A 24,301-nucleotide genomic window follows, 5' to 3' on the forward strand; every position below is an offset into this window, starting at 1 on the left:
AACCCAGCCCACCTCCAGTCCCTCGGAAGGTGATGGTGTTTGGAGGTAAAGTCTTTAAAGAAGTGAATAGGTTAAAACGAGGCCATCAGCTCCTTAGTTGCTAATCCAGGACAACTGGTGTCCTCATAAGAGGAGGAAATTTGAACACAGGCAGAGGTACCAAGGGTGCACAAACAGAAGGACCACGTGAAGGCACAGAGAAGGCAGCTGTCATCTGCAGGCCAAGGAGAAAGGCCTCAAAAGAGACCAGCCCTGCCACATCTTGATCTTGGACTTGCAGCCTCCAGAACCGTGAGACCGTGGATTTCTGTTGTTTAAATCGCCGGGGGTGCGGTGGCTTGTAATGGTGGCCTGGGCACATGAATACACAGTGTTGAGACTAAAGCAAATTTTTTTTTAATTTTTTTAAAATGTTTTTATTTTTGAAGGAGAGAGAGAGAGAGAGAGAGAGAGAGAGAGACAGAGCCAGAGCATGAGCGGGGGAGGGGCAGAGAGAGAGGGAGACACAGAATCCAAAGCAGTCTCCAGGCTCCGAGCTGTCAGCACAGAGCCCGACGCGAGGCTCAAACTCACGGACTGTGAGATCGTGACCTGAGCCGAAGTCGGACGCTCAACCGGCTGAGCCACCCAGGCGCCCCAAAAGCAAATTTAGTGTCCTATCTTAGAAGGCGTCTGTCAGGATTCCTTTTTTTTTTTTTTTTTTTTCTTTTCCTCCTCCTCTCACCAGTTTGGGAGTGGAGCCCTGCTCATGCGCTGGGCTCCCCACCCCCCACCCCCCCACCCCCCCTCACCCCCCCCACCCCCCCACCCCCCCCACCCCCCCCACCGCCAGGCCAGCACCTCCCAGGGGCTCCTGTGGAGGGAGGGGAGGGCACCTTTCAATTCCTGTCTTGCTGGCAGAGTGACTCTGCTCGGACAGCTTCCCGCAAAATGAACTGTGTGGAGGGCACAGGTGTGAATAAATACTCGTTATCACAGGAGAATGTAAGTAGGGGGAAATCCACTTGTTGAGAAAACTTACTCCTTAAAGAAAATAGTTATACTCCTAAACATGAGTTGCAAAACGGGTAAATGAAGCATGTGGGAGTTCTCTGTGACCTGGGCAGTAAGTGGTAAACTATTAATAGTGGGAAGGGTCAGAACCACCCCAACACGGTGTCGGTGTCAGTTGGAGTGTGACTAGTAATGGGAGGAAAATCTTTGCCAGATAAGAGCGTTACATTGTCGAAGGAATGCTGCTTTTATAATCTTCCTTGTTTGACCCTGAAAGCATGTTTCTTCTGGTAACCAGTAGATGAATTGTGGATTTCTCTCTCCGTCTTCCCTCCTTTTCTCCGGCCCCTCAGTTGCCATCTTTCTGACTCCCACCCCCTCCCCCTTCTGACTGAGTGCCAGGCTCTCTGTCCTGGGCCCTGGAGCCCTTGCTGGAGTGTCCAGTCCTGGTCACTGACCCCGTTTAGCTTGCAGTCTCGCGGGGAGGACGTTTGGGCATTTAAAATACACAGTGTGATAAACCCTGCGGTGGACCGAACAGCGTGCTGGGGGCTCCAGAGGCGGGCACTCTAACCCGTGGGGCCTTGGGGCGGTTTCCAAGTTGAGATCTGAGTGGTGACGATGAACCAGTGGAGGGAGGCCGTCCGTGCTGTCAGTGCGGGAGCTTCCTGGTCCGGGAGAATGTGAATTTGCAGACTCCAAAGGGGCAGAGGGCCTGCCTGGGAGGACTGGGAGAGGCTCATGGCAGATGAAACAAGGTGCAGGGAGGGAGTTAGGGGCGACGAGAGCCCAGTGTGGAGGGCAGGTGGTCGCCGACCATGAGTGGTATTGGGGCCTGTTAAGGAGTTTGGACGGCAGGCTAAAGAAAACTGGGAAAACCCAGTACAAAATCCAAGAATGTAAAGGGATATAAGGGCGCCTCCTCGTCCCCCAGCCACCCGGTTTCCTTCCCTGTTGGTGACCACCGTTCCCCAGGGGTAGCATTGTGTACACGCTGTTCTGAGCTGTTGGTTTTTGTCTTTTTCTTGTTTTCATTCAAACGTGCATCATAGAATTGGTTTTGAATTGTATTCCCCCCTCCCCACCCCAACTCAAATTCATATGTTGACATCCTAACCCCCGTTACCTCAGTGTGACCCTATTTGGGGATCGGGCTTTTACAGAGATAATCGAGTTCAAATTAGGTTATTAGGCCCTAATCCCACATGACCGCGTCTTTATAAAGAAGGGAAATTTGGACACGGGGACGGATCCAGAGGGAAGACCATGGGAGAAGATGCAGGGGGAAGACGGCCGTCTCCCAGAAGGCAGGAGAGTGGCCGGAGCGCATCCTTCCACACAGCCCACAGGAGGGACCAGACCTGCTGGCACCTTGATGTTGCACTTGTAGCCTCCAGGATTGGTTAAGCCCCCTAGTTTGTGATACTTTGTTACAGCAGCTCTAGCAAGCTGATACACAGGAGTACAGATTGCAAGCTGTTGTATCTAGTTCGCCCTTCTGCTTAAACTTCATATTTTAGTGGATGTGAAGAAATTGCTTAATAAATGGAAGACTTCAGACATACAGATCTGTGCAAGACTAGACAGACATTGCCATACTGACTTCCCCAGGGCTTTCACTCAGGCTCCTGGCTGTCTTTTCCATGCGACCCCCATCGCTTTCACTCCCCTCGTATACTGTTCCTGTTTGGAAGCAAGTTCCGGACATCTTTAACTAGGTCACTATCTGTAAAAGGTAAGGACTCCTTTTAAAAACATAATCACATTATTATCATCACTCCTAGGAGAAATGAGTCATACTTCCTTAATATGGTCAATTACCAGTGTTCACATTTCCAGTTGTCTCAAGTGTCATGATTTTTTTGAGTGTGAATCATGATTCAGATGTCACCCATACAGTGCAGTTGGTTGCTACGTCTTTTCAAATCTCTTTCGGTCTCTTCGCCGTCTCTCTCAACAACACGGTTCTTCCTCTTTAGCGTTTCTTGTACCCTTGGTTCGCTGATTAAATTCTGGTGGTGGTATTGTGTGTATGTTCCATGATTCTCTTTATTTCCTATAAATTGGTATTTAGGTCTAGAGGGTTGGTCGGATATAGGCTGGTATTTTCCCATCAGAAGGCACATAATATCTGGTTGTTGTCTCTCTTTGCATTTAGCTATTGGTGTAAAATGTCACATTCATGAAATATTCTTTTTTTTTTTTCTTTAACAACTATTTAAAAATGTAAACACCATTCTTACATAGCCTCAGAAGGGGGAGTGGTGGCCAAAGGAACCAGTCCTGGGATTAGAGGGTTTGAATTTACCTCTGGATAAGCAAACTAGTAAATAACGAGGAAATTTCTCTGTAAAAGTGTGTCAGCTAGTGCCTGAAGAAGGAATAACAAAATTAAAATATCAGCATTTTCAGTCCCTAAATGGATTTGCACGTATCATCACTTGTTTTTATCTGTGGACCTTAAACATTTTTTTATTTAATCCAAAAATGGATTCACAAGTAACTCTTCCATTAATTACATGTGTGTTCAAGTTCTGATCGAGGTTCTGGGCAGGGATTTATAATAGTTGAATTAATAATCATGTAATCCTCCTGACTTACCTCGTAGTCATTGCCGAGAAATTGCATTCTCCAAATTACCTGTCTATAAATAAAACAGATAATGTGTACCCACTTCTTAGAGTTTCTCAGGTTTTCTGCTTTATTAAATCAAGGACCAGATATCTATTAAAATGGTCTAAAAACTGTACAGGGATAACTCACAGAACGTGCTTTAGAGATGCCGATTATTTTTTTAATCAGTGTCTTGGGGAAGCATACTACTCCAAACCTCTAATTATCCTTGTTCTCGGTTTGTGATTGGGAAAGCAGCCTAAAAGTGGGGAGACACTCCTGTGGTTATCGATTTGCTGTATAGTAGGATATCGGTTTGCTTTATGCATTTCTGAACGCTGCAGGCCCGGACTATTGAAGGAAAGCCATCTTTCTTCGTAGTTTCCTAATACAGCAGTTGCAATCAGGAACCTTCCGGGGCTCAGTTTGTAGTTTGAACCGCTGGGGCTCGGGGATTTTAGTCGTAGTTCCCCACAACCAGAATTTACTTCCTCTCTGTGGTTTGTGCAAACCCACCTCACCTTCCAGCCTGTCACAGGTTGGTTTGATTTCTTCATTTTATGGAAGTGTTTCCTTTGTTGGTATGTAGAGGTTTTTTTTGTTTTTGTTTTTGTTTTTGTTTTTTTTTAGCACAATTCTTTGGACTAATTAAAAATTCAGTAAATAAAGTACTTTTTAAAAGTGGTACAGGGGCGCCTGGGTGGTGTAGTCGGTTGAGGGTCCGACTTCAGCCAGGTCACGATTTCGCGGTCCGTGAGTTCGAGCCCCGCGTCGGGCTCTGGGCTGATGGCTCAGAGCCTGGAGCCTGTTTCCGATTCTGTGTCTCCCTCTCTCTCTGCCCCTCCCCCGTTCATGCTCTGTCTCTCTCTGTCCCAAAAATAAAAATAAACGTTGAAAAAAAAATTTTTTTTAAAGTGGTACAGCTGCAAACATTTCCTCCTGAGCAGTAATTTGTAGAGGCCTTTCCGTGGCTCTGGTGGACACTGTGGTTGAATAAACCTCATGTAAATGGGAGAAATCTGAGTACTGGGGAGCAGACACCCCTGCAGTGTCTTAGCAGAAATAAGTACGTTATCGTTATCGAGGTAGGGCAAAACTCGTAACTAGCTATTTTTAGCAGGAGTCTGGCTTTTCATGCCTACCTGGTGACTCACAGAAGACAGTTTTGTGAATCCGATAATTGAGCTGGCCTTCAGGCAGTTCTGATCAAATTGTACAATAAATAGATGGTTTGTGATCATAAAAAATTGTGGGTGAAAAAAGAGGAAAAAACTAATATCCACTTGGGGAGTTTGGAGGAGAGTCCCAGAAGTATGAACTTTTAATCAGCAACGATGGACTTTGGTTCACAGTGCTTAGGTTAGGCTGTTTTCAAGAATTAAAAGTCAGCCTCCTTGAGGCAAAACAATGTGGTAGCCAGGGAAGCAAGGGGGACTTCTTCTCACCACCCCTGAACGCAGAGTGTGGCCCTGCCGCTTTCCCACTGAGTGTTTTGGCCTTGTCATTGTCCTCGTGTACCATGTGGAGCTGATGGAATTCCCTCAGAGACGTTGTGACGATTGAGTGGAATTGTGTTATATGTCATCAAATCTCAGATAACGTTGGGTTATGACACACCCTTATTTTTATGCCATTAAGAAACAAGAAATGCCAGTGTAAACCAGCTTGCTTTCCTGTGCAAGATGCCCCATGTTAAGATGTGGTTGGACAAAAACTGCATCTTAAAAAAAAATCAATAAGATGCAGTGTATATGAAAGTGCTTTGCTGTATAAGCCTCAGGAGTCATATTTAATCGTTACTCTATGAGTCAGGGGAGTGCAACAAGGTTGTAAGAATAAATACCAGTGGGAAGCCGAGGCCCGGCGGGATGAGAGAGCAGGTGGCTGCCAGGAGAGAGAGAGGAAGTCGCCTCCTTCCAGGTCGCCGTTCACAGAGAGCCGGCTCTCGGGGTCCGCCCCGCACTTAGCTGTCCACACGCGCACAGGTGTCTGCTTAGGGAGTTCTTGCCCTCCGTGACACTGGACTTCGAGAGGAATCTCCAAGTTGCTTTCTGTGTCTGAAGTGTGGATTTTCCTCTTTCAGATTTTTATTGCTATAGAACTTGCAGATCCTTAGCAACCTTTGGTTAACCGTTATTTTTAAGTGCAGGCTTGAGCAAGGCTTCAGCCAGCCTGAGCCTCACGTGGAACAATGTGGGTTTCAGCCTTGTCCCTTCACAGAGGGACCTCTTGTTATTGGCAAGGCTTTGGGTTCTGTTTGCAGTTGATTTCAGACTCCTCTGCTCTTCGCCGAGGTCATTTTTATATTCAAGAACGTGTTTTGCTCACATAGGAGTTTGGGTTAGTTTTTGTTTTCTTCAGGTGCTCCAGGTTCACTTCAGGAAATGGTGACATTGTTCCTTAACTTGTGTCCCTGCTTTCCCCTCGGTGCACTGGGACATTGAACTTACGTGTTGTATGTCAGTTATAGCTCCAAAAAGTGGGCGGAGCGGGGGTAGTTTATTTCTTATTCAAACACCACTGGGCAAAAGAAGAGCTTCAGAATAGCTCTGGTTGAATAGGATGTTTTCCAGATAATTCTTGGCTGAAAGTAAAGTTGCATTTTGTTTTGTTTTGAAAAACACTCCTTTAAAGATGTAAAAGTCATTCTATGCTGGATTTACCGCCCCCCCCCATGCAAAAAACAGGCCCCAGGCTGTAGTTTGCAGACCTCTGCTCTAGTAGAAAGCTCTTATTATGACCAAGGCTCCTTGGAGAAGTGGCTGATGCTAAAGTTGGAGAGTAGGGAAAATAGAAGAAAAGCCTGGAGCTTTGCATGAGGAGGTGTGGGAGAAAAGATGGGGCATGTCCAAAAGACCCAGTAGTCAACTTGAAAAAGCTGCCAGGGGCCAAAGCTGCAATGTTGCAAGCTATAAAATAATGTTAATGATGGATTATAACCCAAAGAATAGAAAATAAATATCTGTGAGTCCGTAACTAAATAAAGGACCAGACAAATAATTAAGGGAGAAGAGACAGATCTTCCTTATGGAAGAATCCCACGTAGTAAATGTAGAAGAAATGAGGGCCATAGACGATCACCCATTAGAACATTGTAGTGGTGATTGCTGCAGGTTAAGACGCAATGGCAAATGTGAAAATGAGTGTGTAAAACTTCAGGGAGACACAGGGTATTTGCACAGCCTCAAAGTGTCTCCCAAATATTAATTACCTTGGTAGTGGTGACATATGTCTGTAGGTTCTATAGTGTTCCTCCCTTCAAGGAGCACAGCTTAAATCCTCTTCTCTGTGAGTGTGCCGTGGACTTTGTGACCCACTTTTAAGGAATATGTAAAGGGGGAAAGTGGTAACTTCTCAGTGGTGACACCTGGCAGAAGCCACCTGGGCCAAGTGGCTTGATGAGGGTTCATGTCACTGGGAGTAAGTTGTGCCAGTGCTGTGTCCTCGTGACGTGATGTGACGAGAAGGGCGGTGTGCCCTGTGATATTCTAGATTCTTCCCACGTATCCGTGACCTCAGTCTAGTCAGGCAGGCAGAAGGGATCAGGCCACCCGGACTGAGGAACATTGTACAAAATGCTGACCGACGCTCTTCCCTGGTGTCCAGGCTATGACACCCGGGGGAAGACTGAGGAACCACGGAGGGGGTGAGATGAGTAAGCACAGCCCTGGGAGCCTGGGCTGGAGCCTGGAAAAAAAGAGGAGACGGCAGAAGCTGTGAAACCCGCCGTGAAACCCGGATGAAGCTGAAAGTTCAGTTAGTAGTATGGCCCCAGGTTACGGGCTTCGCTTTGGTGACTGCTGTGGGGCACAAGGTGTTGATGTTCGAGGAAGCTGGGTGAAGGGTGTGTGGTGGGGCTCAGAGGGTCTCTGCAGCTCTTCCGTAAATCTAAGGTTATTTCCATATTCAGTTGTTTTTTTTTTTTAAACCCTGACTCCTTGTCCTGGATTGATCATCTGCCTTATCTTGAGCATCTAGGCATTATTTTATTAACTCTTGGTCCCATTTATATTGGGTGGAAAATATGTAAAGTAAAGTTGATTTGCAAAGTAAAGTTGCAAAGTAAAGTAAAGTTCGCAAAGTAAAGTTGATCTTGGAATGTCCGTCTTGTTAATATTAGTTATTTCTCTTTCCAGGGGAGGCACCTGCTGCAGAAGTTTCCTCCTCTTTTGTGATCCTGTCTGTGTGCAGTTTAATGATATTAATAGTGTTAATTGCAAACTGTGTATCCTGCTGTAAGGACCCGGAAATAGACTTCAAGGTGAGCACAGATGGTGGGGACATTTAAAAATCATCCTCTGATGCGTTGATCATTGGAGTCCCTTGGGAGCAGGGGCTGGCCAATTTTTTCTGTAAGGGCTGTGTAGTAAATATATCCTGCCATTGTGAATAGTAAATACTGTGGACCATACGGCCTCTGTCAAGGCTCCTCAGCTCTCAGCTCTGCCATTGTAGCGCTACATTGATACAGATATGAAAGGTGAAACCAAACGGTTGTGGCTGTGTGCCAGTAAAACTTTATTTACAAAAGTAAGTGGTTTGGATTTGGTCCAGCAGCTGTAGTTTGCTGACCCTGCTTTAGAGCATCATTGACAATAACCACTTGCCTGTTTAATTTTTGCTAGGTGAGGAATAAAGTATGATTGAATTCACTAGCTATAAAGCCTATAAGGAAGAGCAGGCTGATTTTTTTTTCCCCCCCTGAACTTTAGCATGCTGGTGAGTTTGTGGTGGTTAAGATTATTGAGGCCAAAGGACGCCCCAGTGTGTTTTGTGTATGAGAAACCGCATCTTTCATTTTACCTGAACCCTCGAGTTCTTTGAGGGGAAGAAAGAAGAATCCTACCTATTAGGAATTCTGGTGGGGGGTGTGTGTGTGTGGCGGGGGGTGGGGAGACACTATAGAAGGGCTGGTGTTGTAGCTGCAGATGGGTGGAATCTGCCAGAAACCAGCTGGGACATCCTGCTCTGGAACTTACCACGTTCCTGCTGGTGTACATTAGGGCCCGGGGAATACTTGATAAAGAGGAAGACTTGAGAAACAAAAGGAATGCATGAGAGAAAATGATCTTTCTGTGGAGCCCTGCTGGTTGTCCTGGAGCTGTCCCCAGGGGCCCTGAGGGCCACTGGTTCAAATTGGGGGCGGGGGGGGGGCTGTCTTCTAGCTAAAACCTTCCTGCTAGTGGACACATCAGCCTTATTTCTAGAGCCTCACCCCTGTTTCTGTGTTTTCTTTACCTTGAGTCTGGTGGCAGCCCCGAGAGAGGAGGAGACGTGTTATCCTTTTGGCTTGATGCTAACATTACACACCAGGAAGGCTGCAGGAAAAGACTAGCACGGGCCATTTTTCTTAGAAGATTCTACCCCAAACGCGTGGGCTTAAGTAATCCACAGGTTTAGCCCCCGAGTCCTGGAATCACTATAGACACCTCCGTGGGAACTTACCGACTACCACATGGTTTGGGGGCGGGGGTGCACAGTGGTGGGCAGAGAACCTGTCCTTTGACCATCATTCTTGCTGAGGGACTGTGTACAGACGCCTTGTCTTTGGGGGACAAAGATAAAGTCTGATCAGTGTTGCTGAAACTAAAATCCAGTCACTCTCACGTGTCACAATGCCTCATTCTTGCCTTAGATTTTTCTGACCCAACTGGGTCTCAGTATTGACCCAGGGAGTTCATTATGACGTAGATTCTGCGAAGCAGTGTTTTTATCCGCTTCCCCAGGTGGTTCTGGTACAGGCGGCCCTGGGACCACAGTGCGTACAGGATCCTCTCCAGCTGTGCAAGCCACGACTGAAGACAAGTGTCCACGCCTTTAGATTTAGAACTGCAGCGTTAGAGACCTTCGACCCTTGGAAGTCACGCTACAGACCAGGAGGCTACTGCCTGATAAAGGAAGCGACTTCCTGAGTGCATCTGGGCAGCTGCTGGCATAACTAGAAAAGCGACCCAGTCTTCTCACCAGCCCCATTTTTATTGTTATGCTATTTTACCTCTCTGCATCTCTAAAATCATCGGCTGCCTAATAGTCTATCATGCTGCTGCCAGACTTTTGAGTGGCATTGTTTTTAAGTAGATGCGATGGATAAAAAGTCTTTTTTAATGAGAGAAGCTTTGGGAATGTCCAGAGGGGAAATTGAGCAAAGCTCTTCCATTGAGAGGTGCCTCAGAGATTGAAGTTTCAGCACCTCGCTGGTCCTACGCCCTCCCGTTAAAAACAGCGGTAACGTCCTAATGCATTTGACAGCATAGGTGACATATGTGAGAATAGTGTCCTCCCACATGCGTGTGAGATCATACATGTCCCATCAGACAGATCGACCCTTATAACTTCCCGGGGCTTAGTGGGGGTAGCAAGGGGAGGTGGCAGAAAAGGAAAAGGAAAAGAAGGATATTCTCTAGAGGAAAGGACAACCGTCTTGTTCGCAGATTATTCTCAGCTTCTGTTATGGTGCTTGGTGGGGTGATATTCATTAATTATCTGAGTGAGTGAATGACCTTGATTGTCATCTGTATGAACGTGGAATTAACATGGACACCAGGGTGGACTGAGCTCACTGGAATGATAACAGCAAGAGTCAGGACAGCTCTCTGCTGACTGAGTCACTGAAAAGACTTTCACACCTGTATGGGCGCAGCCTCGGTTTTAAAGTTGCCATCTTCAGAAAACCAGACGTTCTTAGTGTGTTGAAGGTACTTATGTACTACACAGTGTCATACTGACCGTCGTTCACGTCCTAATGGTTTTTCTACACAGCTTAGTAATTTTCCCATCGTTACTCTTTGCAGAGAAACAGGACTTCCTCAAAAATACCGTTTTTGGGTCTTTAACTGTCCCTATTTTGATTGAAATCATAGCAGAATACAATTCTAATGCAATTAGAAATGAACATGTAGTTTTATAATAAAACGAATCTGTTTTGATTCCGTGTGCAAAGGGATCTGTGAAAATGAATAATAAAGAAAAAAGAATAGCCTAAGCTCTGGTAACTTAAAAGCAAAATTTCAGACCAGAAGAGTGTTTCCGCTTGAAGTTCCGTGGTCATTTTAGACAATTTTGCATTTAACTTCAAGCTTTCAGTTGAAAAAATTTAATACAAAGTATGTATAACTTATTAAGCCTTATTTATTCTGCCGTTTGGTGTTGGAGAGCACAATTACATATGCTTTTTACTCAAGTAGGTGCAAATTGGGGGGAAAAAACCCAAGGCGGCATGTTTCAAACGAGTGAGTGAGTCAACGTTCTCATGTCCGATGTTAGCGTATGTATTCTTAATATTTGTTCTCACGTTGGTTTATGTAAGATATAACATTGATCGCCTCTTATTTTAGGAATTTGAAGATAATTTTGATGATGAGATAGATTTCACACCACCAGCAGAAGACACTCCGTCTGTCCAGTCCCCAGCAGAGGTTTTCACACTTTCAGTACCAAATATCTCACTACCAGCTCCGTCACGGCTCCAGCCTTCCGTAGGTAAGGCCTTGCATCCGGCGTCATGTTTTCCAAATACTTGGGTCGCCTGTCTCGTCTGCTTGCTACTTTCTTTCTCTGCTCTCTGGGGAAGCCGAATTGTATGTAGCGGTCGGGCCCACTGCATGCCTGCACAAGCTGAGTCCTTTTCTTCTGGACCCTAGATCTGGCGTAGGAATAAACTGGTCGCCTCTGATCATTGAAGTGGAACTCTCCCACGGAGCTCCTGGCCTTCCCTTGGGTCGAGAGGCTCCTCTGCTAGTTCTTGACGCAGCTTGCCTTGCTGAGTAGAATGCTGCCTTCTTTCTGGGGATGTCCTGTGTTTGGGGAGGAGGGGTTTATTTGGATATGCTAATTGGATTGATTTTTCATCCTAAGATAGAGGTTTGGTTAGAGATCGACTGGCTTCTTGTTCTAGAACAGAAATACTAGCAATTCAAGAGTCAGGGATTTCTGAGACCACTCGGGAGAGGCTCTTCCCTCTGTGAGGGGCCATTTCTGCCCCTCGTGGTGCTGCGCCCAGTGGTGTGGGCGTGGGGCCGTGCGCACCCCGCAGTGGATTGTGCTGCTGGAGGCATGCGTGACTGAAGGGAAAAGTCAGGTGAAACATGACACAGCTGGTGCATTTCATGTGAAACACTTGTAAAGTTGGTAAATTTTAGTATTGGTGGTTTTTGCAACACTAAAAAGCTAACACGTAGTATCTACCTTCAATTTTTGTAAATAGTAATACCCTTGCTTTGACCAAAATAGTGAAATTTAAAAGTAAAATAGTAAAATTTAAAAGGATTGGGATATCCTGGGGATAACCTAAGTAACCTAAGGGCACGTATCCGCAAATGGAAAGATTTTCTCCTATCTTTGCTTACTGGATAATAGGCTTTCCTTTACACGTAAGGGAAGCCCTGAGAGAATTCTCTAGGGCCTTTACCATCCTGGAGTCTTAACACCCATGAATCGATTTCAAGTAATAGAATCTTAACTCAGATCAGTGTACATAGAAAGGGGATTCTTCGGACACTTGGAACCAGGCGATGGGGAAGGGTAGGGGTGAGGCTGACCGTGGAGACAACGGGCGCTGGGAACTTGGACGCCATCGCGCTTCTCGTCCATCTTTCGTTTCTCTCCTCTGTGTGTGTCGGCTTAGATCCCGCACACCGGCTTCTTTCGCCAGCTCGGAGCGTGGCTGCTGCCATTGCCGGGTTCGTGTCCTTGTAGCTTTACTACCAGAAGAAGGGAGCTTCCCTCTCCTCGGAAAACCCTCCGGAGAGGCATCCCGGTTGGCTTCCCCCAAGTCTGATGATGTTGACCCCTCACTGTGGGCAAGAAGGCGCGGCAGAGAAGAGCCTCACGACTTCTGTCCGAGGCATAGTGGGGATGGACCAGAGCCCTGTAGCGAACACAGCGGAAACGGTAGTGACCCGTACAGCCATCCCCATTATGTTCATACACCTTTCTAGTTTCTGAAGCCCTCTGTTCTAAATTCCTTCTTTTTTTTTTTTTTTTAAGTTTATTTATTTTGAGAGAGTGAGAGAGACTGTGCAGACGGGGGAGGGGCAGAGAGAGACGGAGACCTAGAATCCCAAGCAGGCTCCACACTGTCAGCAGGAGCCTGATGTGGGGCTTGAACTCATGAACCGCGAGATCATGACCTGAAATTAAGAATTGACTGTTTTAATTGACTGAGTCGCCCAGGTGCCCCTAAATTCCTTCTTAATAGGAAGAAATTACTTTTGATTTCTCTGCATAGAGACTATTCTGCGTAGAATAGTCACAGAATATTTCTATGATCTTGGGATATAAGAGGCCTAGCCAAGCTTGGCAGCAAATGCAGAAACCATAAAGGAAAATACTGACAAATTTGACGCATAAAATGGAATATTCTGTATGGTAAAACACACCATAAACAAATTTGACAAAGTAGCCAGAATATTTGTAAGCTACAAAAAATGTCTAAAAAAACCCTGTTATATATTAATATATATTAAGATTACAAACAAATGTATAAGACGACGACTAACAGTTCAATAGGCAAAAATAAGTCAAGGATGTAAAAGAAGTTCATGAAAAGAAATTTAAGTGGCCAATAAAAAAGGAACTTCACTATTAATTAAAGAAATACAAACTTAAAGTAGGATGATAACAGATTGGGGCGCCTGGGTGGCTCAGTTGGTTAAGCGTCCGACTCTGGCTCAGGTCATGATCTCTCATTTCGTGGGTTCCAGCCCCGCGTCAGGAGGCTCTGTGCCAACAGCTTGGAGCCTGGAGCCTGCTTCGGATTCTGTGTCTCCCTGTCTTTCTGCCCCTCCCCTGCTCCTGTTAGTGTGTTCTTGCTCTCTCTCTCTCTCTCTCTCTCTCTTGCTCTCTCTCAAAATAAATAAACATTAAAAAAAAATAATAATAACAGTTCAACAAAGAGAAGAAAGGACACTGGGTGGTGACAGGGGAGGGATATGTGTAGGAAACAGGCACTTGGACACTCACTGCTAGCCGGACTGTAAATTGATAGAGATGTTCTTTCCGTAGGGTAGTCTGACAGTATGTATCCAAGTGTAGAATGTGTTTACACTTGATCCCCCAGTTCCACTCTTAGTAGCTTTTTGAGGTCAGTGGGCAAGTAAGTATCTGCAAAGGAGTTTATTGCAGCATTGTTTGGCAGTGTAAGAGTGGAAACATTAAATGTTGGTGTGGAACTCATTAAATGATGGTAAGTCCACACGATGGAGTATTATGTAGTCCTATAAAAGGATGAAAGGTACTGGTGATGTATTAAGTGAAAAAAGTACACCGCATATTCAAAAGCAAGTCTATTAGAAACTCTACCCTTTTTCCTTTTAAAATTTATTTTATTTTTTGAATAGATAATATAGTGATACATTTGGTTCAAAAACCAAAATGTAAAAAGGTATATATAGTGAAAAGCCTCTAATCTTTGAACCTGACCTCAGCTTCTACCCCCAGCTTCTGTACATAACCATTCTTCTTGGTTTCTTATACCTCTTTCCGGACTTTCTTGATGTAAATATTCCCATTTACCTGCTGCCCCTCGCCCCCCCCCCCTTTTATTTTTTTACTCATAGGTGGCATCATAAAATATGCTTCTTGCTTTTTTTTCCACTTAGATAAACCTTAGAGATATTTCCATTTGCATAAGAAGAGCTTATTTATTCCTGCTTACAAGTTTATTCTATTGAGGGGTGCCTGGGAGGCTCAGTCCGTTAAGTGCCTGACTTCAGTTCAGGTCATTGATCTCACGGTTTGTGAGTTCGAGCCCCGCAACAGGTTCTTTGCTGTCAGCACAGAGCCCCCTTCGGTTTCTCTCTCCTCCTCTCTCTCTGCCCTTCCCCTGCTCGTTCTCTCTCTCTCAAAATAAATAAACTTAAAAAAAAGGTCTGTACTATTGAAATTGTATGGACCAAGCACAGTTTATTTAACCAGTCTCCTAGTGATGGATATTTCGGTTGTTTCTAATCTTACGCCATTAAAAACAAAGGTTTCACCTATATTGGTCTGCACACTGATGTTGGGCTAGTGTATTCGTAGAATAAATTTTCAAAAGTGGCCGAAGAGTGCATGTGTTTGTAATTTTGAGGGCTGTTGCCAGCTCCCCCTCCACAAGGAGTTGTGCTCATTTATGTTCCTGCTTGTGGGTTTCACTTGGGCTGTGCTGTTGCTGAAGCTCAGGTGGTATCAGTTCAAGTTAGATTGTTGTAAATTTAGGGTGAGAACTGTAATCTCCATGGTAACCACTAAGAAAATAACTAGTAAATATGGAAACAGAAAATGAAAAAATCAAAATGTATACCAAAAATTAAATATACACAAAAAAGAATTTTTTGATGTTTCCTGATTTTAATATAGCCAAATTTAACAGCCTTTTAAGCTGGAAATTTTGCAGTCTCTTTCTTTTTTTAACTTCTAAATTTTTTTCTTTTTTTCTTTTTTTTTTTTTTTTTTTTTGAGTTAGAGCTTTTTATGTCTTAAGAAATCTTTTTCCGTGCTGTGGTCAAAATGATAACTTAACTACTTTTTTTTCTACAGTGTTTTAAGGTTTTGCTTTGACAGTTAAGTTAAATCCATAGCCCATCCTGAATTGATTTTTGGGTATGGTGTTAGGGAATCCATGAGGTGGTTTGTTTGTTTGTTTGTTTGTTTGTTTGTTTGTGTGTGTGTTTTTACGGATTACTGTGTTTTTCTCAGCTTCATTCCCTGAGCGGCTCTCCCGGCTCTCCCGTTCCTCCCTGCTTTTTAGTTCCATATGTGTATGGGTCTGTTGTGGGCTTTCTGTTCTGTTTCACTAACGTGTCAACTCCTCGTTCTAGTACCACACTGTTGTAATTATAATAGCTTCATAATAAATGATGTGATTTGCACATCTTGCTCCCTGTAGGTTTTTCACTCTTTCAATAGTGTCCTTTGATGCACAGAAGGTTTTAATTTTGATGAAGTCCAGTTGATCTTTTTTTTTCTCTTGTTGCTTGTGCTTTTAGTGTCATCCTTAAGAAATCTTTGTCAAACTCAAGATCATGAAGATTTACACCAGTGTTATCTTCTATGACTTCTGTAGTTTTAGCTTTGGAATTTGCATTAATATTTGCATATGGTGTGAGGTGAGTGAGGGTCCAGGTTCATTCTTTTGCAGGCGGACAGCTCGTTGCCCCAGCAGTAATTTTTGAAGAGACTTTTCTTCCCCCATTGAACTGTCTTGGGACCTTGTTGAAAGTCAGTTTCTCACATTTGTGTGGGTTTATCTGGGGACTCTCGATTAATCCCATCGGTCTATGGTCTCGTCGAGCCTTATGCCAGTACCACACTGTTTTGATTATTGCAGCTTTGCGGTGAGTTTTGGAATGGAGAAGTTTGTGAGTCTTCCAACTTTATTTTTGTTTTTCGGGATTGTTTTGGCTATTCAGAGTCCCTTGCAATTCCGTATGAATTTTAGGATCAGTTCTTCCATTTCTGCAAAACAGACCGTTGGGATTTGTATGTGCATGTGCGTACCATTTCGATTCCCTTCTCATTCCCTTTTGTTTATATTTTGTAGATATTTTCTTGGGGATTACAGTTATCTTAAATGTATAACAATTGTATTTCATCTGATACCAACTTAACTTCAATACCATATAAAAACTCTGCAACGCAGTCCCGTCATTTTATGTTACCACAAATTACATCTGCATACATTGTGTGTCCGCTAACATAGATTTATAATTTTTTATGTGTTCATCTTTTAAATCATGTAGGAAATCCAAAGAGGATATATACACGAAAAATACAATAATGCTGGCTTTTATATTTACCAGTGATATTTATGTGTTCTTATGTCTTCCAGTTATACTTTAGCGTCTTTTTGTTTTAGCCTGAAGGACTCCCTTTAACCTTCTTGTTAGGTATAGTGGCAGCAGTCTCCCTAAACTTGTGTTTATCTGGAGATGTCTCAATTTCTCCTTCATTTTGAAAGACCACTTTTCCAGGTGTAGAACTCTTGGTTAATGGTTTTTCTCCTTTGGCTCTTTATATGTGTCATCCCGCTGCCTTCTGTTCTCCATGGTTTCTGATGGAGAAACCATGATTCTCCAGATTCTCCATGATTCTGAGAAATCCGTTGTTAATCGTATTGAAGATCATTTGTATGTGATGAGTTGGTCCCTTTTGCTGCTTTCAAGGTTCTCCATCTTTGCATTTCACAGTTTGATTATGATGCATCTCAGTGTGGGTTTCCTTGAGTTTGTCTTAGTTGGACTTTGTGGAACTTGTTGGATGTGTAGATTCATGCCTTTTATCATATTGGGACATTTTTAACCACCGCATCTTCAAATATCCTTTCTGACCCCTTTCCCCTCTTTTCCTGGGACTCTCGTTATGTGTGTGGATTGGTCCACTTGGTGGTGTCCCATAAGTCCCCTTAGCCTTTGTTCATCGATATTTTTTTTCATTCTTTTTTCTTTCCACCTCTCAGCCTGGATAGTTTTATTTGAACTCTAAGTTCACTGATTCTTCTGTCTGCTAACATCTGTCGTGGAACCCCTCTAGTGAATTTTTTTTGTTTCAGATATTACACTTTTCAGCTCCAGATTTATATTTGGCTCCTTGTACTAATTTGTATCTCTGTTGATCTTCACTTACCAGAACATCGTTCTCCTGGTTTCCTTTAGTTCTTTGTCCATGATTTCCTTTAGCTCTTTGAGCATGTTTAAGACAATTGGTTTAAAGTCTTGTCTAGTAAGGCCACCATCTGTTTTCTCAGGGGCACTTTCTTTTACATTTCCTTTGTACGTGTGGGTGGGCTATACTTTGTTTCTTTTTTTTTTTTTTTATTAAAAATTTTTTTTTTTTAATTTTTTTTTCAACGTTTTATTTTATTTTTGGGACAGAGAGAGACAGAGCGTGAACGGGGGAGGGGCAGAGAGAGAGGGAGACACAGAATCGGAAACAGGCTCCAGGCTCTGAGCCATCAGCCCAGAGCCCGACGCGGGGCTCGAACTCACGGACTGCGAGATCGTGACCTGGCTGAAGTCGGACGCTTAACCGACTGCGCCACCCAGGCGCCCCTATACTTTGTTTCTTTGCATGTTTTGTACTTTTCTTGTTGAAAATTGGACATGTTGAATGATATGAATGTGCACAGAAGAAGAAAGAAAAGAAAGGAAAAAAGTATTCTGTGGGTCTTTGCCGATTAGCTCTGTGTTGGGACACTCCTTACCCAGGCCACTTATAGCTCTGCTGGAGTCCTCACCTCCTGCCTTTGCGGGGCAGAGAGCCTAGCCAGAGGTGAAAGTTATATTCTTGTCAAGTCTTTTGTGGGCGTGCCCTTCCCTGAACGTGAAGGTGGCTCTCAAGCTTTCTTCATATGTTGCAATAGCTTTTCAAAGACCTCCCCCTCCCACCCCCCGCAAATCTCACTCCCCAGCTTTTCTGCTAAAGCTTTCAGTGTGTCTGTTGTTTGCCTCAGTTGTTATTTATTTATTTATTTATCTTTTTGCCCCAGGTGGAAGTGTCTTGTCCATTTGGCTTTCACTGTTTTTGAGGAACACTCCATCCTGATAGAGTTCTGAGTTTGTGAAACCAAGGGAAGCCGCTTGAGGCAGTCCTTGAGGGAAACCTCTGGTGAAAAGAAACACAGTGCCTGGGGAATGATAAGGTCCACTGTGCTCTCACTGGAACATGTGTTGTCCTTAAGACCGCTGTTGGGTGGGGTTCTGATAAATTAAAAGACACAAAGAAATTCTACCGTTTCAGTGGCTTTCTCCTGGTTTGATTTGGTTGCTATAAATCTTTGTCTTCCAGAATTCTGATAAAGTTGACATTTATGTTTTTTTTTCTTGTATTTAATTTTTTAATTTACATCCAAGTTAGTTAGCATATAGCGCAACAGTGATTTCAGGAGTAGATTCCTTAGTGCCCCTTCCCCATTTAGCCCATCCCCGCTCCCACAACGCCTCCGGTAACCCTCAGTTTGTTCTCCATATTTATGAGTCTCTTCTGTTTTGTCCCCCTCCCTGTTTTTATATTATTTTTATTTCCCTTCCCTTATGTTCATCCGTTTTGTCTCTTAAAGTCCTCATATGAGTGAAGTCATATGATTTTTGTCTTTCTCTGACTGATTTCACTTAGCATAATACCCTCTAGTTCTATGCACGGACACTGACGGTTTTTGACAAGATACTCACTTCTACCCTGGAACTAAGGACTAAGCAAAAGCCAGTGGAATGGTGATCAGTAGTTAGAGTAGAGTAGGTTAGATCAGAAAACACAGTGTCTGGGTGTGTGGGTGGCTCCATCGGTTAAGCATCCACTCTTGATTGCAGCTGAGGTCACGATCTTGTGGTTCGTGAGTTCAAGCCCCACGTTGGGCTCTGCACTGACAGTGTGGAGCCTGCTCGGGGTTCTCCCTCTCTCTGCCCCTCCTCTGCTCACGTGGATGTTCTCTCTCTCTCTCTCTCTTTCAAACAAACAAAAAAACAGTGCAAAGCATTTAAGAATCAGTAGGAAACTCATTCAAAAAGATATTTTCAGTCTTAAAACTTGAAACCATTTTGGCAGTATTGGTTTGAAAGTGATTATATATATATATATATATATATATATATATATATATATAAAATGTGTGTATGTGTGAATTTATATCTACCTTTATTTTCTACCTTTGGGCTGACAAGCTGTAACTTTATGTTCACGTTTATACTTTAGATTTTGTATCTAATATTTATTGTATGTCAGTTAAATGTCCATATTTAGTTTTTATGTTCTTTTTCCTACAGAAGGTTTGAAGTCCCAAGTTGCCCGCCACAGTCTGAACTATATACAGGAAATTGGAAATGGCTGGTTTGGAAAGGTAAGATGTTCACATCTACTTTTTTTCCTTCCTAGTACTAGTGTTTAGAATTTGAAGCTGATTAAGAATTGTTGTGTGTGACATTCCACATTCTCTTTGGATGCTGTGGTACGGATTGATTCTCCTCATTATGCCTGAACCCCGCCCCCCCCTCCCCGAAAGAGGGGTTTCGGCGTTTCCAGGTGGATACGTTTTTCCAAGAAGGCCTTTTATTTATATAGCAGATGCTTTTCTAATTGTTGGTGCAAGAACAGTAAGCAGGGAAAAGGGCCTGGAATTTTGGAAGCTTTTTATCCTCCTCAAGTTAAATTATTTAATTTATTTATTTAATTATTATTTATTTTTATATTTTTATTATTTTTTTCATTCTTCTCCCCTTCTCCCTCCCTCCCTCCCTTGTGATACTGAAACCACTTTAGAATTCTTGATGCATCGTAGTATTGTAATGAAAACCACGACAAAGAACTGTTCTCTCTTTCTCCTGGCTTGTCAAGGGACGAATGGTAACAGTGCTTTGTTGATCCTTTTACCACGGGGTGTTCAGAAGGAATCATTTTATTGCAACAGCTAGTTCCGTGATGTAGCTAGCAGTCATTCTGGGTAAAAGGTTCCTAACTGAGCAGCGATTGCATCGTAAGTGGGGTGGTCAAGACAAGATGTATGTGCTCAGTGGTCAGCCGTGTTACGCACCTTGCTTTCCATTCAGAGTCGTTTGTCAGTCCTGTATCTTTGATGTCATGCAGCCTTTATTAGTCACTGAATCTTCTAAGCCATACAGCAAAACCTATTACGTATCACATTGTTCTCAATGTGGAGGGTATAGCGTGGGGGACGATGGGTGAAGTCCTGACCTGCGTGGAGTCTACGAATGTAGCAGCAAACGAGAGAACCCCTTGCCCCGACAAAGGCTAAATCTCTAGCTGCGGAGAGAGTGTGTGTGTGGGAAGATCAGACAGTAAACATTCAGGGGGAGGAGACGGGCCCAGAGGGGTGTGGGGGAGCCAGGTGACGGGAGACAGCATATGCATCCAGAGACTTTTACTCAGAGTGAAGTGGGAGAGGACTCGGGCGTCTGAGACCCGAGGGATGCAGTCTGGCTTCCCTTCACAAGGACCAGGCGGGCAATTATGTTGTGGAAGGCCAAGGGGAAAGCAGGGAGATTGCTTAGAAGGCTACTGCAGTCATACGGGCGAGGTGCAGGCAGGCTTGGGTGATAGCACGGAGTGGTGACAAGTGGTGCGAGTCGAGATGGAGTTTGCGATAAGAGCGTGCGGGGCTGGGGACGGGTCAGATGTGGAGTCCGGAAGAGGGGGGTCAAGGATGGCTGCTGTGGCCCGGTTGGTGGGAAGCAGAGAATTGCTGTCAAGCGAAACGGAAAGATTAAGGAGAAGCAGGCGTGGAGGAGGAGGAGGAGGAGGAGGTCGGGAGTTCGCTTTTGGGTAGGTTAGGTGTGGGCATCCAGATGGAGAGAGGAGTAGGCAGTTGGAAATACACACCTAGAGTTCAGGGGCGAGGGTCCAGGCCAAAGATAGACATTTGGGAGAACTCAGTGTATAGCTGGAAGTCAAAGGTAAGAGGCCAGATGGAATGACCGAGACCCCGAACGTGGAGGGGAAGGGGGGGCAGGGGGACTGAGCCCCGAGGGTCTGGTTGGGAGGGGTCAGCGCAGTCAGGGAGAGCTGGTGACGGAGACTGAGGCAATTGGCCACTGAGGAGGAGGGGGCGCAGGATAGCGGGGTGTTCTAAGGGTCGGCGAAGAAGGAGACCCAAGAAGATAAATGGTAGTGACTGCTGCTGGCAGACTAAGAGAGGACTGGGAAAAGTGGGACTCGGCCACGTGAGGTCCGTGGTATTGTCAAAAGAGGCTGTTCGGGGGTCACGTCCTCACATGTAGGCGCAAGGGAGAAAGTGGAGACGGCTCGTGGAGACGACCCCGTTGAGGAGTTTTACCATAAAGGGAGCAGAGACGTGGAGTACGAGCCGTTCGGGGCCGTCCCAGGGCCAAGGGAAGGTTGCTTTGGTTTGCTTTGCTTTTTATAGGCTGTGTAGCTATTTTAGCCGCTTTATGCAGTAGGGGAGGAAGTGATAGTGCAGGAGAGAGCAAGGGGGGATGCTGTCAGAGTTCTCTTGAAACGGGAATAAAAGCAGCGTGTGGGTACAGGTGCTGGTATAAAATGGGGAAGTCCACTTCTGGTTACTTTATTCAGTGAACAGAGGCCAGTTTGAAAGGGAGGAGTCAAAAGACACGTTGGGGGTTTGAACAGGAGGAGAGGGTGTGAAAGAGTCCTCCCGGGAAATCCATCCGGTAGGGAACGCAGCGGGAGGATGGGAATGCTGAGGACCCTCACAGATTTGAAACGAGGCCGGTCGCCGTGGTCGTGTGCGCGTGTTTTGTCTACATTCGGCGTTACTGTAGGCAGGTAGTTGAGTGTTAGCGGCACCGGGGTTTGGCTGAGCTCCTAGGCCTCGGCAAGAGTGGTGAAGGGGGTGGCGGTAGTGGAGGATCACGGGCCCTAAGCTGCCAGGGAGGGGAGGGGGCCCTGTGGTAGGGCAGGTGGTAGAGGGCTGCTGTCGTGAATGGATCTGGAGGCCAGGTTGTGCACTTCTTGGGTTAGACGGTTGAAGTGAGCTGGAAATCAGAGGACTGGTAGAGAAGGAGAAGTTAAAATTCAAGGTTAGGGGGGCATCTGGATGGCTTAGTCAATTGTGTCTGCCCTCAGCTCAGGTCATGATCACACGGATCACGAGTTCAAGCCCCATGTTGGGCTCTGTGCTTACAGCATGGAGCCTGCTTTGGATCCTATGTCCCTCTCCCTCTCTGCCCCTCCCTCACTTGTGTTCGTTCTCTCGCTGTCCCTCTCTCTTTCTCTTTCTCTGTCTCTGTCTCTCTCTCTCTCTCTCAAAAATAAAAACATTTAAAATTCAGGGTTTGGGACATGATCCAATTATTAGCTAGGTCTAGACCTGTGGGAGTTTTTTGCCAAGATTGGGTCATAGAAAAGAGTATTGGAAGTGAGGTAGAAAACTTAAGAGGTCAAGATGTTGACTGAATTGTCCCTGCTGACATTGAAGACCAAGGATGATGGCAGCGGTGGTAGAGAGAGTGAGATTATCCTGATCTTTTCTGGAATTGATATCTGATCAGTGTTAGGCTTATAGTAGATGTGTGCAGGCTAGTTATTTGAAACCAGGAATATGACAAGGTTATCAGAATTTCTTGTCTGTTTCTTTTTCTGCCCTTACATTCTTTAATAAACACAATACATGCTGTTCACTTATTCTCAATTTCCAGGGCATTAAAGTTAATCTACTCGATAAAATATTAAAAACTATTTCAAAAAGAAGGCTTTTAGTTTTGGCCATTCTTGAATTAAATGAACACTTTCACTTCATCGTCATTTTCATCTTAAGTATTGTATTTTTGGAACACCTCTGTATTGCCCAGTGTTGTATTTGGTATTTTGCTCGTCGTGTGCTCCTTTGCTCGTTTTCATTCATTTTGTATTCTGTTGCTTTCGGTGGCCTATTTTTTCCTTGTGTTTTAACTGAGGTTTCGGTATAAGATAAAGGTCTGGAATAATTGTGATGCCGTAGATTTTTAAAGTCACAATGCTGTGATAATATGTTTGTACGCTGCTGTTTGTCCCTTTACTTTCTCTTATGTGAAGGAGGCAAAATAACAAAACCCAGCTGAAGTGTTTTGAGAAACATTTGAGTTCTGTTTGAACTGAACTTGTAAATAACTCTTCTGTGATGTCACCGGTAATATTTGTGAAAGTATAGTACATTTTTAAAATAAATAGAAAAGAAACACGGATACATAGATGAATGCTGTCCATATCCAGTAAACAGTTTAAAACAAGGAAAACATTTTCATTTCACAAGCTTTTTCTGAGGTAGTATTTTCATGATAGAGGACCTTCTGATTGTTCCTTAATTTATTTTCCTGGATTCCATCTCCTGATGAGTGAGACCTGCTTCTTTACCATTTCGATGGAAGTGAGATGAAAACCTGTTCTTTGTTTTAGGTCCTCCTTGGAGAGATTTACACAGGCACTAGTGTAGCGAGAGTAATAGTGAAGGAGTTAAAAGCGAGCGCGAGCCCAAAGGAACAAGATACTTTTTTGAAAAATGGCGAGCCTTACTAGTAAGTACCTTAAGATGTGTTTTGTAAACATAGTCCGGGGTCTGTTGAGGACCAGGTGTTTAAAATGACTTTGCAATGTATCGTATTTAAATTGTGATGAATGTTAAAATTTAGATTACTGTCTGAACAGGTGTACTCGTGTGCTCCCTCATGAATGACACGTGACTTTTCTTTTCCCCAGTGTTCTTCAGCATCCAAATATTCTTCAGTGTGTTGGACAATGTGTAGAAGCAATTCCCTATCTCCTGGTGTTTGAGTTCTGTGACCTGGTAAGTTTTTAGTGGAAATTCAAGGTCAGGCGTTCAAAACCTGACACCCAAGTGTTTTTGACAGATAGAAATGCCGGATGAGGGACTGCTTTCACTTCTGTCCCCCGTTTTAAAAACTTTACAATGTGCTAAGTCATTACCTTTTGAAAACAGTCCTGATGGACACTTACGTCAGCGTTGTTTTTACACTCCATCCCTATGCTGAGCTGTTCACATGCATTTCATCTAATCATATTTGTCCACACTTTCTATATGATTAAAGTAAGGCTCACGGAGATTGAGAAAATGTGATTCATCAAGGATATGCCAGAGCCAGAGTTTGGATCTCCAGCATCCCCTTCCCGAGAGCTTGAGGTCTTGACCTCAGCTAGGCAGTTTGAAACACTTTTCCCCAATGAGGTAACCGTCGTACCTGTAGAGTACCCGTGACCTGCCAGGCTTTTAAAATAGTGAGTGTACGTGCCGTTT

At 44.3% G+C, this 24,301-nt stretch overlaps 1 protein-coding gene across 2 annotated transcripts in view; it reads left to right on the forward strand.

Moving 5' to 3' along the window:
- Window positions 1-24,301, forward strand: part of LMTK2 (lemur tyrosine kinase 2) — an 80,910-nt gene that overhangs the window by 13,541 nt on the left and 43,068 nt on the right. For both annotated transcript variants that reach the window (XM_043559664.1, XM_043559665.1), the window contains exons 2-6: window positions 7,743-7,867; window positions 10,941-11,085; window positions 19,344-19,417; window positions 23,446-23,564; window positions 23,746-23,833. In XM_043559664.1, the coding sequence (XP_043415599.1) occupies window positions 7,743-7,867; window positions 10,941-11,085; window positions 19,344-19,417; window positions 23,446-23,564; window positions 23,746-23,833 (551 nt within the window). The remainder of the gene's footprint in view (window positions 1-7,742; window positions 7,868-10,940; window positions 11,086-19,343; window positions 19,418-23,445; window positions 23,565-23,745; window positions 23,834-24,301) is intronic.

This window comes from Prionailurus bengalensis, chromosome E3, assembly GCF_016509475.1.
Source record: "Prionailurus bengalensis isolate Pbe53 chromosome E3, Fcat_Pben_1.1_paternal_pri, whole genome shotgun sequence".
NCBI lineage: Eukaryota > Metazoa > Chordata > Mammalia > Carnivora > Felidae > Prionailurus > Prionailurus bengalensis.